The 18904-nt window shown below is 38.0% G+C and overlaps 2 protein-coding genes across 3 annotated transcripts in view; one reads left to right on the top strand and one right to left on the bottom strand.

The window, feature by feature from the left end:
* Nucleotides 1-711: 711 nt before the first annotated feature.
* Nucleotides 712-4696, bottom strand: LOC103471377 (beta-2-glycoprotein 1-like). Its single transcript, XM_008420376.2, has 8 exons — nucleotides 4384-4696; nucleotides 4127-4306; nucleotides 3799-3895; nucleotides 3640-3716; nucleotides 2523-2708; nucleotides 1681-1860; nucleotides 1232-1429; nucleotides 712-1074 (listed from the first exon to the last, which is right to left on the bottom strand). Exons 1-8 carry the CDS (start codon nucleotides 4445-4447, stop codon nucleotides 965-967), a joined length of 1092 nt encoding a protein of 363 aa, XP_008418598.1. The 5' UTR covers nucleotides 4448-4696; the 3' UTR covers nucleotides 712-964.
* A 3256-nt stretch (nucleotides 4697-7952) lies between these two features.
* prkcaa (protein kinase C, alpha, a) overlaps nucleotides 7953-18904 on the top strand; it is a 141440-nt gene continuing 130488 nt past the window's right edge. Inside the window, exons 1-2 of one of the 2 annotated variants that reach the window (XM_008420254.2) lie at nucleotides 7953-8342; nucleotides 12503-12534. In XM_008420254.2, coding sequence (XP_008418476.1) covers nucleotides 8176-8342; nucleotides 12503-12534 — 199 coding nt within the window. In that variant the 5' untranslated portion in view covers nucleotides 7953-8175. The remainder of the gene's footprint in view (nucleotides 8343-12502; nucleotides 12535-18904) is intronic. The other variant, XM_017305920.1, reaches the window with a different exon arrangement.

Genomic DNA, 18904 nt, shown 5'->3' on the forward strand with positions numbered 1-18904 from the left:
TATAGACATAGCAGTCTATATATGTGTGTGAGTTTATATATGGTCGCGTCACCTAGTGGCAAAGCTAAGAACTACAATACAGCCTTCAGAACATTTTATTCTTGTTTATATTCAAAGTAGCCCATGATTCACTTGTACAATCATCTCTTGTTAACTTTTTTCAGTAGCTATAAATTGGAACGGTAATTTTGCTTATTTAGTCAAACATTTAATTGTTCTTGTGTCAGCAAACCTAGTACATCGTGGAAAAAAGAGAGTGGGAAAGACAATTTGTAAGAAATAGATGAGGTCTGGAAAGTTTGTTTCTTTTATCAAACATTTGTTGCTTTTTGTTGTTCTTTCTTGCTTTAAATACACATACTGATGTGGGAATTGGTAACATTCTGCTATGTTAGGACCATATTTTGAAATAATTAAATATATAATCATTCAAAAACATCTAAATAAAATGAAAATGACACAAACTGATTACGTGAATAAAATTAACATATGAGGGAATTTTGGGGAATTTTTCAGCTGAATGAATCGGTGCATATCGCCTGGTGGACGGGTGCGGGAACTGCGCAAAAGCATTTGCAATGGCTGGCGGGCGGCGTCGCCAGAGATCCTGCGGTCGCCAGGAGGCCGGAGCATCGCGGAGCTGCGACCTCCTTCGGGGCTGCTTGCAGCTTTAATTTTGGTATGAATTTGTTTCCTTGCATGCTAATGGAAAATTGGAAATGAACTGGATTATTTGGAAATAAGCCTTTATGTGTGCATTGAACTGAAATGTACTTTACAACCATTTTGCATTAGATGTTCACAGCTTCCATTTCTTTCAAGATTTTATTAACACATTTTCTTGGTTTGTTTTAATGACCTTGCATTTATTTATTTATTGGCAGTCTAAATGAACAGAAAACCAAAGCAGGGAACATTGAGAAGGCGGCCCATGTCTTTCCCAGTTCGTGGCGCTGTAAGTTGCTCACGCAGGGTTTGGGGGGCTTGTTGGGTTGAAGGCCGGTGGTGCCACGCACGTTCTGATTTCTGACGGAAGGTTTTTAGACCTTAGGTTGTACTCGATTTTGCCTGGTTCTACAAGTCAAAGAGAAGAAAAGCAAGACAAACACAGAAGCATTTTGCTGTTATCTAGGGGACGAAACATCACATTCCAAGAAGATTTTCCACTGGTTCCATTGCCAGTCACCTGGACCAGTTTTAAGTAGAGCTTATCCAGCTGGCATTGACTCACGTTCGTAGCAGTCTGGGATGGGGAGGTTTCCGTCGTTACAGGTGCTGGCCACGGGGTAGCCACACTTTTCAGCTTTATTCTTACAATAGAAGGCAACATGCTCGCCATGGAGCACTCTGTTTGGCCTCAGGTCTTCAATCCAGATCTTTCTGGCATTGTAGAAGATGCGCCCTCTTTTGATTCCAACTTCGCAAGGAGCTGGGTTAAAAAAAAAAAAAAAAACTAAACAAAAAAATATATATCAAATATTTTCACCTGACAGAGAAAATGCACATTTTTATGAGATATAAAAAAAAAACACAAAAAAAAAACAGTATTGCTTTGCAGTTGACCATTTTTTCTACGGCCAAAAAAATCCAAGACATTCTTGCGTAGGAATCTCTTTAGAGCAGAGGTAGATAAATATAGAGTAGAGGCCTGAAGTGAGATCTAATTTTCTCATGACTCACCCCTGCAGACTGGCTTTGATGACCAGTTTCCAGTGTTTTGGCACTGGATCTCAGCCTCACCCTCCAGGGTATAATGCTCATTGCAGGAATACTTAACCTTCTCCTTGTAACCGTGTTGCCTCATCACGGCAAACGTGATGACGCCATTTGCTATGCTTGGAGGAATGGGGCAGCTCACATCTGTAACGACAACAACAACGATGATTTCATTAGAGGGGCAGTATTATGTATTTTCCAGGCCTATTGTGAAATTTTATAGCACAATCAAGTGCTATTTTAAGTCAAGTTCAAAGAAATTTAAATTTATAATTTAATGCCTTGAAATTGGGCCTCTGTCTCTTTAAGAACTCCTGCTCTTTGTGAAGCTCCGCCTTCAGGAAGTCATCACAACATCACTCCTTTATGAACCCTTAAACGACACGTTTTTCAAGCGTTGCACTGAGAAGTAGCTCGTATAACGAGCTCAGCAGATGCGCAGCTCCACCAGGTGTTTGCTAATTGCTGGTGGCTAGTCTGAAGGAGCTCAGTGAAGCGGAAAATCCAAAACTTGTAAGCTGCAGCTCAGAGAAGGAGCTTCATCCTCAAAGGCGGGGCTAGGTCCACCCAGGCGTTTTGTCAAACAAGTATGAAAGAATAAAAGCAACACCCCAGGTATGTTTTGGATGAGGGAATAACATTAGGACATGATGTAAAGCTAAAAAAAGTTGATTTTACATAATACTGCCGCCTTTAAACAACACAACTCTGACATGTAAGTAAAGAAGAAGATGAAGAAGAAAATAAATCTTGCATGTAATACCATACATTCAGACAATATTCACACATCACAAGTCTGGATTTACCTCGGCAAACCGGAGGTTCGGTTGCGGAGCCATCGGCCATGCAGGAGCCTCTCTCGTAACTCGGTGCTTTGGGTGGGTTGCACTCGTACGTCCAGCCTTGTCCATAAATTGTAGACGTTCCTGTGACGGCCTTGTCGTGGACAATCCGTCCCTCTCTGGGTGACTTGGGCAGAGGACAGTTCACACCTGTGGGACCACAATCAGAACTTGATATGGCGATACCCATGTCATGAATGGAAAATGGAAAAATAAGTAGGAAATATTTGAAATCTGTTTGGCCTTTTGTTGCTGTGGTGTTCCTTGGGGCTCAGTCATTGGGGCTGCTCTTTTCTTTATTGACCAATTTTGAAATATACTCATATTGGCATCAACTTTCAAGCAGGGGATTCTCAAATGTACAGACTCTTTGCAATGAGTTCAAGAAAACCTGTAGATAAAGAGTTTCCGCCTATCACAAGAAACCAAATACCTGTAGTCCATGTCTTCGAAAACGTCTGTGGGTGTGCTGGCTTTAGAATCATTGACTCCAGCATACCTTTCACACCTTTGTAAATATCCTTCAAACTGTTAAATGAGGATTTCTTCACACTCTTCATACGGCAGTGGTTTGTGCAACTTAACTCTACCACACTTTTTCCTGCCACTCAACTTTCCACTATTATGCTTGGGTACAATTTTTTTAATGTGAAAAAGTATTAGTTGATTCATTTGTCATTAGTCAAGTCACGTTTATTTGTGTAACACATTCCAGCCACAGGGCAGCTCAAAGTGCTTTACACCATAAAAACAATTATGAAACGAGCAATAAAAGATACATTTTGTTAAACGCTGACGTCAAAATCGTCATCAAAAATGTTGCTCAGTTTTAAACTTACTTGGAATCAGGTCACCTCTAAACAGGTAGGGGTTTTTAGCCTTGATTTAAAGGAACTCAGTTTTTTTTCAGTCATGCAGTTTACTGGAAGTTGGTTCCAGATTTGTGGTTGATTAAAAACCGAACCCTGCTTCTCCGTTACACTCCGTATCATTTTCTAGAAACGTGTTAAACCGCTTTGTTCAATCTGGGCCTTTTTAAATGTGCAAACAAAGTGGGCAGGGTCTGGTTAACTTATTTTACCTTTGCAGAGAGGAGGCGGATGACTCCAGGTGCCATCGTGTAAGCACCTGCTTTCATTAGCTCCTACCATGACGTACCTGAATAATGACAAATACGTATTCCTGCAATAATCTGCAAATCATAATCTGGGAGAATTTATACATATATTTTTGTTCTTACCCATCATCACATGAGAAGTTGAGCACGCTCTTAAAAGGAGCCTCTGTCCTGCCTTTTGCAAATGGCTGCAAAGGCCTGGGTATCTGGCACATCCTGGCTGTAGAAAAGCAGATCACCACATCTATTAGACGTCTTCACAACTTAGCAATGAGTTATCTTGAAAGACCATCATCAAGTTTTTTAAAATTCTGCTATGATTGCTTTTGTTGATTATTACACAAAACCGCATTTGGACTTCACCAATTCGCTTCCCGCTCACTGTTTTTTTTTAGCTCTGCAAGATGCCAGCCGCAGGATTTAAAAAACAGAAGCCGCAGCCTCGACTCACGGGAACACGCCAGGTTTGCCGGCGTCCATTCCCCTGTCGCCGTGCAGGTTATCCTGGGAGGCGTCGCCGTTGAAGGCGAGTAGCCCTGCTCGCACGAGAGGGTCACGTCTTCTCCGATCTCAAACACGCGCTTCATGGAGGAAACATCAACGCCATCAGAGACACGAGGCCGGCCGCAAACTGGTGGGAGACAAAGGGAAGAAGGTGACGTCAAGCAGAAGTTTAACTTAAGCCAAGTCACAAATTTGCAAATGTACCTTTTGCAGGAGCTACGGTTGTAAATAAAGCTGCAATGCTGAGAAGCAGCAAAGCGGGAGCCATCTTCTTTGGAGGTGAAATCCGCTCTGTGTTCACCCTGCAGCCACTGGATGAGAGCCTTTTGGATTCTGGCTGCAGAGATGGCCTCCTCCAATCAGATGCAACCTCAGACTGCTATTGATTAAGCCCAAAGTTCACATGCGGCGTGCATACAGACGTATTTGACTAAATGTTGATAGATAATCTCGATCTGGTGGAAGAGCAAACAGCAGACAGAATTATGTGAAATCTCATCAAGTGCAAAAGAAAAATAACTCCATTGCAGAAATGGCAAAGAAAAAAGGAGGGCTTTTTTGTTGTGAAAACTACGAGTTAAACAGAAAAATCATCCAGCGTGTATGTTTCATGAGCTGTTTATCGTTATAGCCTACGTAGTCTCAGATCTGCAACGTGGAATTTTTTTTTACTTGACTGAATTCTTTCCTTACAAGTTTTTAAAGGTTGCTGGATTGTCCCCCGTCTTGCTCTGTGTGTCATTTCTAAATATTTGTCTTCAGTGAAACAAGGGAGAGTATTCTCCATGTCAGTGAACTTTGTGGGAATCCGAGTCACTAACTGAAAGGAAACACAAACTGAGTTTATTGGTGCAGCCCGTTGAGGAAAAAAAAAAAAAAGAAAAGAAAAAAATCTATAAAGCTTAGAAGAAAAAAAAAGCTGTGCAAAAATGATTTGAAGTAAAGTTAAAACTCAGTTAACAGTATGGTACAAAGATCAAAGATCCTTTTTCTGCTGTTATGAAACTCACTCCACGGGTTGTGTATAAAATATCGATCGATTTGTCAATCTGTTAGAAAATGCACTTCTTCTCTTGCTTCTGCTTTTGTTCATTTGGGAAATGCACATTTCACCTTGTTAGCAAAAAGGAGAAAGAGAGAGAGAGAGAGAAAAAAAAACATCCAAATGTATTTATATTTATTTCAAAATCCCAAATTATTTAGAGCAGTATTAATAAACTTGTGTTATGTATACCAAGATGCAAATAAAAACAGATATTTGTTTCTGTTCCTCATTTAACCAGTGGAGTAAAAGATAAGAAAAAAGAAAAGAAAATTGGGTATGGACGATAAAAGGGGCGCTTTGCTAGAGGGGGCGCCATATCGATAGTGTAAAAATTCTTTCCAGTCAGCATTTTCTGTACTTAGCTATTTGTGTAAACGAGGTGATCTATAACAGAAGCACCTTCATTTAACATATTTGTATCATCTTTTGAGAGATTTTCTGATCTAATTTTCAATCAGACATTAAATGAACGTTTCTTTTTTTAATGTTTGTTTGTTTTTGCAAAGGTTCAGGTTTAAGGGAAGCAAACATTCAGGGTCTTTACAAGGAATCATGAACTCCACTTATGTAAAGTACGTGGGATCTGTTTACTTTGCCACAAAGTCAAAGCTCACGGCTCCGTTTCATTTTGGCATCAGTTCATATCTTGAATTAGCCTCCGGTATTCCATGCCATGCTGTAACTTGCGGTAATATAGTTGTGGTATATTACCGCAATATAGTTGCGGTAATGTAATTGCGTCATGCTCGTTTTATGTTTCCATAAAACGAAAGAAGCAGGGAAAAATATTTCAAACACTTTTTCACACGGTAATAGAAAAAAAGAAGAGGTGTGTTCTATTTCCTGTTTTGGTGGGGAAAAGCAAAATGAGTTCTTCTCCACAGGACAGATGCAACAAACCTGCGTAATAACTTTGATATTTTCTTATTGATGTCATGCGTATCAGAAAGAGTATGCAACGCCATGTTTTCCCACACGGTGCCGCCTCCAGCCTCGGTTCGTCCAGCGGGACCCAAGGCCTCCTCCCTCCCACGGCGGATCCTGTTGCGTGACATCAGCCGGAGCGAGAAAGGAGGAAGAGGAGTGTGGAAGAGTCAAGTTACGCAAAAGTACACAAGTCCACGACCGGAAATTGGTTTTTCAAAATAAATCGAAAACAAAACAAAACATTTGTGAAAATTGAGAGAGGGCAAGAAAGTAGCTGAAGTTGTTCAGTTCATATGTAAATAGGTGGATTTTCAGAAGGTTTATTTAGATTAGATTTCAAAGGTTGGTTTGTTGTGCTTTCGGGTTTTGTACTTCAGAGGATTTTTTAAAAATCAAAGCAGAGGGAGATTAAAAGTGCAGAGATGAAGGCTAACACAGAGACATCAAAGGTGTTTAAATATGGATTCATTAAAACACATTATGCTGCATTGGATTTTATCGCCTGATTAAATAATACATTTTCACAGGATCAAATTTAACAACTGAACACAAGGAAAACATTTTGTAGTCTTCAAGGTAAACACAGGTAATTTATGGTTGTATTTTAATGGTGGTGACAACATGAAAGTGTTTGCAATAGAGAAATAAGATTTGGTGAGTTCTTACCACATTCAGTCCACCTGAAATGGTGGTCGAGTTGAACAACTCTAAGAAAAGGCAACAAGCCACAACCGGTTGGTCTGTTGCTCAATAAACAGCAAAGTTGTTTCCTAAATACTGCAAGTGTTGCTAAAGCTCAAACATGACTACGTTGTTTCCCTCACGTACCCTGGCCCAGAAGTTTGAAAATATTTTTTCCAATTTGTACCCTGACTGTCAGAGCAGATGTTTTCTTTACATATATATACAAATTTTTTGGCAATTTCAAAGATAAGCATTTTCAAGATCTAAGTTCCTTCTTAATAATGAAGTTACTTCCACACTTCCACTAAAGATTTTAACCTTAAGAGTCTTAGCAAACTTTAAAGAAGTTACCTCAATCTGCTGTTTGAAGCAGCCAATCAGACCTCAGGGTCTCTAGGAAAACAGCCCTAATCTCACCCACACACAGCATAAATGAATACATTACGTGCTTCAGCATAAAAACGCAATTTTTTTTTATTAACATATGAAATAAGTTTTTAAAAAACGAAATCAATACATTTAATTTAGGCACAAATAACTAATAAAATATTTCCAAATTTATTTCCAGTTTTATAAATAAAAAATATGACACATTTATATAATTATTTTACAAGTTGTGTATCTATTGTTATTTGGCACTCTTTACGCTCCATATTGATCTGGCCTTCACCGGTTGGTCGCGGTAATGATTACGTAAACGTATTTTTTCGCCAGCCGCCAAAGGAACTGAAGAAGAAGAACATACTATCTGAATATCCTGAAGGCGTCACTCAGTGGCGCAAAAAATATGTACAGCACTATAAGCCATGCACAGGTGCGCCACATTATGGTAAAAATAATCTTTCTATTAACATTTTCTTTATTTAGCAGTTGTTTGTGTAAATTATGTCATCTATAACAAACGCAGGCCTATAATGTTGCCCCCTGGAGGCAGGATATGTAAAGGGTTACATTTATATATCTATATATTATATAGATATTAATTATTGGAACCTGTTGGAACTTCCAATAATATTAGAGAAACCAATTTCTTCCTTCTAACTTAAAAAAGTACTTTTGATTTGAAAGGAGTCAGAGGAAGCAGGGAGTCTCACTGCTGCCACCTTGACGGAGCCGAGCTGTCAGTGTCAGTGGAGCAGCGACAGGCAGGGAAATCCCTCAGACCCAGTAGGTCCAGTGTCTCCAGTCAGGACCGCCGCTTCGCTTTCTGGCTCGGCACTGACAAGCGCAGACCGTTCACTTCGGACTGAGCAACGAGCCCGAACACAGCAGGAAGCTGTTGCATTGATTTGTGTTTTATATATATATATATATATTTAGAGAGAGAGAGGAGGAACGCGATGGCAGATGCAAGTTTTAACGAGTCGTCCACCGCGGACGTAGCGAACAGGTTTGCTCGAAAAGGTGCTCTGAGGCAAAAGAACGTCCACGAAGTGAAGGACCACAAATTCATCGCCAGGTTCTTCAAGCAGCCGACTTTCTGCAGCCACTGCACCGACTTCATCTGGTAAGCCCTCTGCTCCGTCTCCCACCTCCACCCCGCCTGTTGCACATATATCGAATAACTTCAGTCGAGTCCTTCTCTTTGCTCCGTGTGATGTAACTTCTGGGGGGTCGCGACACCTTTCCAAACCCGCAATACTCGAGTATGCACGCCTTAAAAACACTTATCAACGCGCTATAGGGGATTGCTTGTGATTTATTTATTTAAATTTTTTTTTGTCCTACTATTGAATGGGAGGAGTTGTTGCTGCTGGGTCGTTGAAAACAATAGTAATAGTAAACTGGAGGGAAAATATTCACTCAAATGTACCTAGAATTTATTCCGGATTAGGTCCCGTGTCAGATGAAATCGGCATTTTCCTCTTTCTTTCTTTACAGCAGTGCTTCTCAATTCCGGTCCTCAGGCCCCCCTGCCCTGAATGTTTTAGCAGGGATTCTTGAGAATAGGGACAAAATGGGTTTTAATGTTCCCAATTTAAAAAAAAAAATATTTCTCAACCTTATGTATGCAAATATGACAAATAATGTTTTGGAAATGTAAAGATGCAGTTGCAACATTTTTTTATTTATTTAATTTTTAATCGACTTGACCCAGAACTTTGTCATCACCATCTGACAAAAATAAATATAAAAGGATTTTTAAAATACCCTATTAGTGATATTTGTACTCATTTCACAGACAAATGTTTCTCAAGAAATAAAATAAATATTATTTAAAACAAAAAACAAAAAGTCCATCTGACAGAGTTGACACAGAACTGAAGGCGGTGACAAACTAGTGAGTAAAATGAAAAACTTGATACATGTTAAGTAATGCAATTTATGTAAAATACATTAAAATTAATTAATTGCACATTTAAGTGAGATTTATCAACACTATCACTGAAAGAGTCTCAAAAACTCTGGAGTTGACATCTGACAGAGTTGACAACATGCCAAATTACCTCAATTTACATGATGTTATTCTGAAAGAGGCCATATTGTAGCTCATCAGGTCCATTAAATCTTTACAGTATAATAAAATTAAGCTCTTTCACAAAATTTCATCAAAGTTTTGTGAATTGTCAGTTATGGTGTTGACACATCATGGTTGTGACGAGCAATTTAGGAATAAAACAGAAGAAAAAACTAAAGAATAACATATGCTAGGCAGAGCTAACTAGCCCTCTTAGTAAAGGAAGAGAAAGGAAGTGGTCATGGGGTCCTCAGAAGTTCTGGTGCCCCCCACTAATGCCTGATTTTTTTCACATTCTTTTTATGTCTGACGGTGTTGACAAAAACTAGGGACAAATTTCAATGGAATTTGAAAATATATAAAAATGATTTTTAATTCAATTTATTGATACTTTCATAATTATTCATATGACTTCTTATACTTAATTGTCATAATATATAATTTTTGTATTTCTTTAATTGTTTTAAACTATTATAATATATTGAGTTCTGCTCCAGGACAAGGGATTTTAAAGACACCAGCCACCGACTACAATGTTTAAAATAAAAAAATATTCAGCAAACACCAGGAAAATATACATTGCTGGGCTCACATGACCCAGATTAGTTTAATCAGATATTTGAAAAAATACAATTATATTTTGTGTATATTTTATTCAGATTTTGTGCTTTATCCATAGGACTTGTTTTGTCCCTATTCTCAAGAATCGCAGTTAGGTGCTTCCCTTCTACCACATACCTGGATTGAATCTGTGGGTGATTAACAGGCTTCTGCAGTGCTTGATGGTCATGCAATCATTTGAATCAGCTGTTCTGGAATAGAGGCACATCTAAAACATGCAGAGCAGGGGGTCTGAGGACTGCAATTGAGAAGCACTGCTTTACAGGAATCATGCAACAAAAATGACTTCACGGAAGTCTCCTTTGCATTAGACTCCACTCCCCTCCTTATCTTCATTCTTGAACAAACAACCCCAACGGAGCTCCTGTGATTTTGGCCTCGGTTAAGCATTTAGGATGACTAACTTGCAGCCATTCCATGCGTGCCATATTGAATGGCAATTTTTTTTTTCTTTCTTTTGAACATGTAGAATCAGGTCCATGTGAAAAGCTCCATGTGCTCATGTTGCTCACTCTGGAAGAGGGCAAGACGTTTAAAAATTCCTGCCTTTTTAGTGGAACACTTGAACTACACAAATCACTTTGGGTTCTCAGTTAAGCACTTTTTAAAAAAAATGTGCATGTTGGTGAAGGCACACCCATGTTTAAAGTACTATGTTCTTTAGTGTGTGTGTGTGTGTGTGCGTGCGCGCGTGATCTCATGCCTTTAATGCAGTGTGTTGTTGGCAAGCATACATATGCCACTCCTTTTGAGTTCAGCATGCAGGCGATATGATTCAAAATGTGAAATCAAACAACTTTATTTTGAAAGGGAAAGCTCCCATCGCCTCACACACACACACACACGCACGCACATGCTCGCACACACTGTTTGAACACACAAACGGAGGGAAGAAGCGGGCCAGGAAGCCTGTGCAGACATGCACCTACCTGCCTTTATGTGATTGTAGGACAACTAATTACAAGCTATATGCATTTAGTTATTGTTTTAACAGTGTGATTATTAAATACGATCATAAAAATAAAAAATAAAATAAAAAAATCCCAGAAAGCTTTTGGATTTGGTGGTTATGCCGTAACTTTTTGAGAAGCGATGCCTCTCTGGACAGACTTGACTTTTTCTTCTGCTGTATTGTTGATTGTTATTAACTCAAGGAGCGAGTCAGCTAATGCTTTTAATACAACATAATGGTGCATTGAAGTAAATCAGAATAGTAAATATGTTGATTTAGTTCTGTAATTTAGTTTAAAAAAGTCAAATTTTTAGATGGTGATTTTCAGTGTTTTGTTTCTATTTTTATTTTTAATGCAGAAATGTTATGTGATGATCCGCCTCATAATATGGAAGGCTGCTGATGTGACATTTGTCCAGCTGACAGTCTCTATGTCCCTGCCTGCTAATGCTGCAAAAAGTCATTGTTAATGAAGATGGTTGTTTAGAGTGCTTTCATGTATTTTAATGGAAAGTTGAGTGGAAGAAAAAAGCAATTCAATTAAAAGAATGTGAAGCAAAGATCATTCCAGAGTTTAGGGGAGATTCATGAGATCAATATATAGAGAAATTTCAGCCATGAATTACTGCATTAGTGCAACATGGAGCGAATCAGCCTGTGGCTCTGCTAAGGTGTTAAAGTTGCTTTTGTATTCTCCTCTGATTAATTTGGATTGTTTAGTCTTTGTCTCTGAACGTCCTATTCACACAGCAGAAATATTTTTTTATACCTTTTAGGTCAGGCCAGTTTGCTGATCAGTCAAAGACAGTGATTCAATAACCATTAAACCAGGTAGACATACTTTTATCAGAGTGGGCATGTTCCAAATACTGTTTGAGGGGAAAGAATGATTTTGTGTCACTGTGCACCAGTCTAGTTCTTTATCGTTGCTGCTCAGTCCTCTGAATGGCATGATTTTTTTTCTACCACTTAACTTTCCATATGTATACGCATATGTGCAGTGTGAACATCCATCTTCTTTAGCAGCGACCTTTTTTAAACTTACCCTCTGTGTAAATGGAATCAGCAGCATTTTGCCAGACAACTGTCAAATCAGCAGTTTTCCACACGTTGGTCATTAAATAAAACTTTTGCTTAAAAAAGATAACGTTTGTTAATTTGAATCCCCATTAGCTTTTGCTGTGACAGTGGCTGCTCTTCCAGGGGTTCACATAATAATAATAATAATAATAATATAAAACATTTACAAAAAACAAGTACACACACTTGGTATAACATTAGCAACATGGCATATTGAATCAAAAATGTACAATTATAACATCAAAGTAGGTAACATATAAAATGGCCTTGTGTAATGAACAGAAATACTTGAAATATATTATGTAATGTATATATAAATGTATAACATAAGTTTCACTGTTCAAATTGAATTACTCAAATCAGATTTTTATTCACTTTTCCAAATTTCTCAAGATGAAACTGTAAAAAACCGTCAAACTTGTGCAAAGCTCATGATTTAACAGCTGTGTCCTTGGAATGAATGCGGTGTGAATGGGTCCATGTGTGAATGAATACGTTATTCAGTGTGTTTTAAACAGTAAGAGCCATTCAAATCAGTCTCCTCTCTTTTTTACAGGGGGTTTGGAAAGCAAGGATTCCAGTGCCAAGGTAAAAACTAACTGTGTATCTCTGTGTGTGGGCGTGTGTGTGACATTTAGGCTTTAAATGTCTGTTTTGAAATCAGGCTCCTTATACGACTATGTCCATACATTTGGACTTGTTCTTTTTGATGGTTTTCCACTTTATTTCAAGCTATTTTGGCAAAAGGAAGTGTGAATATCTGGTGGCAAATGTGAGTGTGAATTTGTTTTTCTTTGTTGTTACTGTGTTAAAAAAAAGAAGAATGGGGTCAAAGCTGAACTGGGCCTATGTTAGTCAGATTTTCAAACACCGCACTAAGATCCAGATGCTGATTGTTTTCAGTCAGATATTAGTCATGTGACCTTTGAGAACTCGTGTATTTGCTTGTGTTTTGTTGAGCTGTGTTCAGTTATAATCATAAGAGGAATTGAAATTTAATTAGTTTTTAAATAATCAGGAGTGTCATATAGAGGGGAACCTTCATCAAAACAGTCCTTTATTTCTGAAGAAATTTTTATGAGAGAATGGAAATGGATGTTTTGGTTTGGCAAAACCAAAAGATGAGACGGTTTCATTAAAACAGTGGGATGAAAAAAGTGAAATGGGAGATGGAAATACAGTAAAGCTGGAAAGTTTCCTCACCACCACTCGCATCTGTAAAGCTGGGTTTTATATGAGCTTAAGTACGCTATACCTCAGAAGTATTTATCTAATGTGGAAATCCTTAGGCTTGCCAAAATCAGAGTCTACCTGTAAGTGTCCTCAGCTGAATCACTTATTGTACTTATAAATAATTTTAGTTGAGAGGAATGAGCATACAATATTAAATCGATCACGTCTGTAATTTTTCTCATCCATTAAGATTACTATTCAATATTTTATTCTTAAAAAAACCAACAGGACTATAGTGAGAGCATAGTTATATTTTCAGTTTTTCTATTCTGTAACAATTAAAAAGTTCTCATAATTTTTATTTATATTCATGGTTTCTTTCAACTTTCTTTGTTGCCTGGGTGGTGTACTGTACGTTGCTCTCACATTGTTTTTTATTTTGCCACACATCTTGCCATATCTGAAAACGCATTTTACATGGGTCAAAATACAAAGATACACAACAAATGTTGTTAAAACATTAAGCGCTTTTGTATATGCCTAGCAGAACAGTATTCACCCATTTTGTATAGTGTCTGTTTATTGGGATCAAAGGTGACGTATTTAATGCTGTGCTACTGCGTCTGTTGCAGTATGGTTTCCATACTTGATGATTGTCATCTGGGGATAAATGTTTGTTACTGTACACACAGTGGCCAAATAATCGGTCATATTACTATTTGCTTTATTATTGATAAATTAGGTGGGGCTGATGTTAGTCGAAGTCGCTTTAAGCATTTGGCATGCTGAATTAAGTTAACTTTCATTGGTGCAGACAGAGAAAATGCATAGCATAGCATGAATTTAGATGATGTTTTTTATTGGGATTCTCTGCAGAATTTCAGCAGTTCTGTCTTATGTACAGCATATGTAATTTTTTAAAATAATAATATTTTGGTGGACATATAAATTTGTCAAGATGTTCAAGTAATCTGTGGCAGCCTGACTTAGTTTGAGATTACATTTTTATGTGGCACAGTATCAGAAGCATATAAAGTAAAGAACAATAATGTCAATTATTGACATTTGTATTAATAACTGTGAGCAATTCTGTTTACCTGAAAGTTTATGTGGAATTAAATCTTAAAAGTTGCAGCATATTTCAGGCTGGGACTGGAGCGAGAACGGTGTGATATTGAGGATAAACAGAAATTTTTATTAAAAATTGTGAAACATGATTTAATTGTTTTAATTTCTATTGGGACTAAAATTATTCAACACATTGATTATTAATATTTTTTGTCTACAACATTTCTTTGTTTTACATTTCATTTTGAAAGATGGAATTAAGAAAATAACGTAAACATGCATAAAATTTACAATGAGAATTTCCTGGAAAATTTTTTTTTTCCTGTTTTTTTCCTGACAAGAACAGGATTTAGTCATGCCGTTTGCTCAAGTAGACCTTGCAGTCGACTTTTTGTGGCTTGTGTCTCGCTGAATGTATTAAACAGTGTCACTTTTATGACAATCTGTTACGGCAACAGATCCAATATCAGTCATTCAATAGGCACTCTCGTAAAAAAAGTAAACAAAGCGAGCAAAACCATGAATTTAACAAAAAGTCTATACGTAGGAAAAATGCAAATACAAAAAATGGCAATCCAAAATCACATCGCATTCTCTTTGATTTCGTTATTGCTCCATCCTTCTGCCATCTTGTTTTTTTCTAATGTAGCTTAAGGCTCAACAGGAAGTATGCTTTTCAAAATAAAAAAAACATTTCACAATAAAGCTGATCTGAACTAATATTAACCTCACTTGCTAAATTTTACAAACTTAAAGACAAAAGCATTGCACAAATAATGACATATTTTCTATTCGTGGCTCGGATGCAATCCTTTAACTTCTACACCCTGACCGTCATGAATTCAGCATCCAAAAAGCTGAACTTATGAAAGACAAGAAGGTCCAAAATAGTCTCAAACCATCCAGCTGACCAGCAGTGTGGAGCAACAACCTCTTTATGGAATGATTTGTGAATGCTTTCATTAAAAAACATTTTCTCTTGAAGACAAAACGAGATTAAAAACTTTAGAATGAAAGCAAGCAAGACACCCGTTCATCTACTCATCACACAGTTAGATGTAAACCGTGCGTGTGTCCTTGGAGGCACGCATCATGGAAATGAAATTGTAAATTATCATGCCTATTAGCCCGTGCGAACATTTAAATGTGACTTTTCCCCCCCCCGAGGCTTGACTGCTAACAACCCGACGCCCACACCTTCGTGTGATCCGCTCTCACAGAAACGGAGAAGCAACCTTCCACTTGAAGCCAGTCATGAATCAGTCTGAGGTGTTTAGAGTGTTGATAAACCAGCATGTTTTTTTGTTTTGTTTTTTTTTCCTTCCCTCCCCACAACCTGACATTATCGTCAGCGCGTCCCTGAGCCCACTCCTCTGCTTTCACGGTTAGTTCTCATCATCATAGCCATGGTTTTCGCTACCATAAACAGAGTTTCTAGAAGGACGGCGTTTTAAAAGAAACTGACACAAAAGATTCTTTCCCTTTTTACCTTCAACACTAATGCACCAGCAAAGACCGTCTCGCTTTCTCTCTCCTCGTATCATAAATCAATGCCCTGACCTGTTGCATAAATAATAATCTTGCCTTATCGAGATGAAGGTGATTAGTTACACTGAAGCTATTCGAAGAGAGAAAGGTCCCTGTTTTATAACGTGTGCTCGGCCATCAAATATTAAACTTACGATCCCATAAAACGAGGGTCAGGTTCTCCAGCAGAGTCAGCCTCTTAGTCACCGCTTGAATGACAAAGTGATACCAGAGAAACGGAGAGTGGCATTTCTATAACTCCAGCGACGTTTAATTTTCAGCCTTGCAAATGTCTCTTTTCCGAGAATAGGTCGAGGTGAGCAGTAATACTCTATCGAGTGAGTCTTGCATGAATGTCGTACTTCTGGAAGAAATGCTGAAGCGATGAATCATTCCTTGGTTTAACAATGGGAAATAAGGACAGAGCGATAAATCGATTTGATCAATTTATCAATATATATATTTTTTAAGTTTCTGAAGATTTAATTCAAGGAAAATCTTTTCTTTTTTTTCCCACCAGTGAACTCTCTGGGTTACCATAATTTCTGGGCGGCCATCTTGTTTCACAAGCGTGTTTTACAGCCACTTATCTGGACTTTGAATTCAGGTCAACTCCACGACAAATGTTAGGACCAGTTTTTTTGTTTTTGTTTGTTTTTTTAATTATGAGATTAAAGTTGTGTGAACTCACACATGAAAAAAATACTGAACTAATACTGAATCTTTTAGCAAATAAGTATCAAATTATCATTTTAAACAATTGTGCAAACAATTGTGTCTATTTCAAAGAAAGAATCACGTGAATTGATCCAGTCATGTCTAATTTTTTTGACAATAAATTAACTTCTTTCTCGTAATTTAAAGACGTTTTTTCTAGTAAGATTGCGTCTTTTTTCCTGCTAATATTATGACTATGTCTTCATAATTAATAAAAACTGTCATAGTCTGACCCTAACACTCCGTTGTACTACTCACAGAAGGGAGGATTGAAATAAAAGTCACTTTTTGAAAATATTTTTTTTAGAAAAGAAAGCGAGCGAATAAAAGAAGTAGTCTTGGTATGAAAAAATCTAGAGTTATCAATTCTAGTATATACCGAGGCTTGAAATGCAATCCACAGAAGCACTTTAAATATGTTACTTTGGGCATTTTTAAGTTCATGTGATCACGCTGAACCCAACTGTAAAATTTCATGCAAACTGTAACGAATTGATCCGTAAACTAACTGGCAGAAAGGACTGATTATGGAAGTAAACAATCTTAATGAGGCGTCAGTAACCTGGTTGTAGATTAAGCTGCTGCTGGTTGTCATGATACTGGAAAAAAGAAGAAAAACGAAGCACTTTCGTTCAGCTACCACACCGCAAAAAATGAAGAAACGGCAGCGTAATAAACAACAACCTCTAAAATGATCAACACCCCTGGCAAAAAATGTGTGAAAAGCCTTAAAATAAAATAAAGTTTTACAATAATCCACACATAGTACTTCGTACAAACCACTTGGACAAGAAATTACCACTTAGTCTTCTCCGTATGTCACAGCACAAGGTTTGAGCAAGCAGATGGAGAGGAACGGTACAAGATTCCTCTTTGAATAATCTCTCTAGATCCCTCAGAGAAATGAGAAACCCATAAACCAAGACGTGTCTGGAGAAGCATACGCGTCCTGATTTTACCATGTGTTTTGGTTCATTGTGTTGAAAGTGTTGATTTACAGAGGCCAAAATGTTTTTTTTATTGAAAACCTGCAGATATTTCAAAGAGTCCGTCATGTTGTGTTCCCAGAGGCTTTGGGGCCCACATCACCACAGGTCCTTCACCATACTCACCAGAGAAGTGCTTTTCTATAATTTAACCTGCAGGACTACATGGAGTGTTTATTCTCAATAAGCTCAGGTTTAGGCTTTTCTAATCAAAGACAGAGTTTGAGTAAAAGTCACAGGCAATATTTAGCAAATCGCCTTTGAGCTTTCGGGTATTTTCTCGTCCTCATGATTTGTGATGGCATTATAAACATCTTCTGTCGAGACTGGTAGATATTTTCTTGTTGTCTTTTCCTGCATTATAAAATTGCTTGTAAGACTTGTTCACTTGTGTTGCCCCTTTTTGGATAATGATTAAGACAACCGGGCTTTTGTTTCGTGTCATTCGCACAACCAGGGGGAAGAGAAAGTCATGGATTGCTAATTTAGAAGCTGTAGCTGACAAAGAAAATGCTTTAGTTGCATTTTCTTTAGAGAAATTAAGGGTGCCCTTAAATTATGGGATTATGTCTGTGCAGTTCGGTTTTAAAGTTTTTTACCCATCTTTGCCAGAGATGCCAATAAGCACAGATGACTCCGTAACTCTTCAACATGACTCTTAAAATAAAACGTCGCAGTGAGTTTGTTGTTGTGGAAACAAACAAGCAAGCAGCGGCGTTTGGAGATCGTATCTGCGCCCTGAGCGTCCGCCGTAACATTCGCAGCGGAGTCTTGTTTCGAGCGCCAGGTCCTGTTGTGCTTGTGCGGCAGGATGTCTCCAATCACCATTTAGACGATGATGTAATTTGTCCTCATGTCACTCAGCTGATTTACCATTCAAATCTTAAGATCACACTCCGTCTGTGGAGGCCTTGGAAGTTGGGGCTGTTTGGGGACCCAGACAAGGGGGATGAGGAGAGGATTTCCATTTAGTTTTTATTACTTGGTTTTATCAGAGTTTAATCCACTGGAGTTAATCCTGTTCTGTGACCTGAATCATATTCAGTCAGCTAAATGTATTCATAAGCAAGCTGCAGCGTTCAGCTGGGCCTCAGGCAACCCAAGTTTTCGCGAGGTCAAGTGCTCTCCTTGTGGGCGTCCGTAGTCTATACTTACTGAGATAATATGTGAGAGCGTTCACTTCCTGAGCAAGTTTTTTTTCTCTCCTCATACAGTCCTTTGCAGAGTTATGTTTTAAAGGACTGTGTAGGTTGCGTTATTTTGTCATTATCAACCAATTTAAGAGATAAATTTATGAACTCATGTTTCATTTGCAACGTAAAACAGTTGTGACCCTTGAATTTGATGCGTTTCTGATCAGCCCTTCCTGTTCCGGTACTATTTCATAACAAGAATTGAGACATGGGAAACATATTTTGATAATATTATTAAGGTAATAGTATTTTATTAGGAATCTGCGTATTGAATCAGCAGAAAAATAGAGTACA

This window comes from Poecilia reticulata, linkage group LG1 (assembly GCF_000633615.1).
Source record: "Poecilia reticulata strain Guanapo linkage group LG1, Guppy_female_1.0+MT, whole genome shotgun sequence".
In the NCBI taxonomy this organism is placed as follows: domain Eukaryota; kingdom Metazoa; phylum Chordata; class Actinopteri; order Cyprinodontiformes; family Poeciliidae; genus Poecilia; species Poecilia reticulata.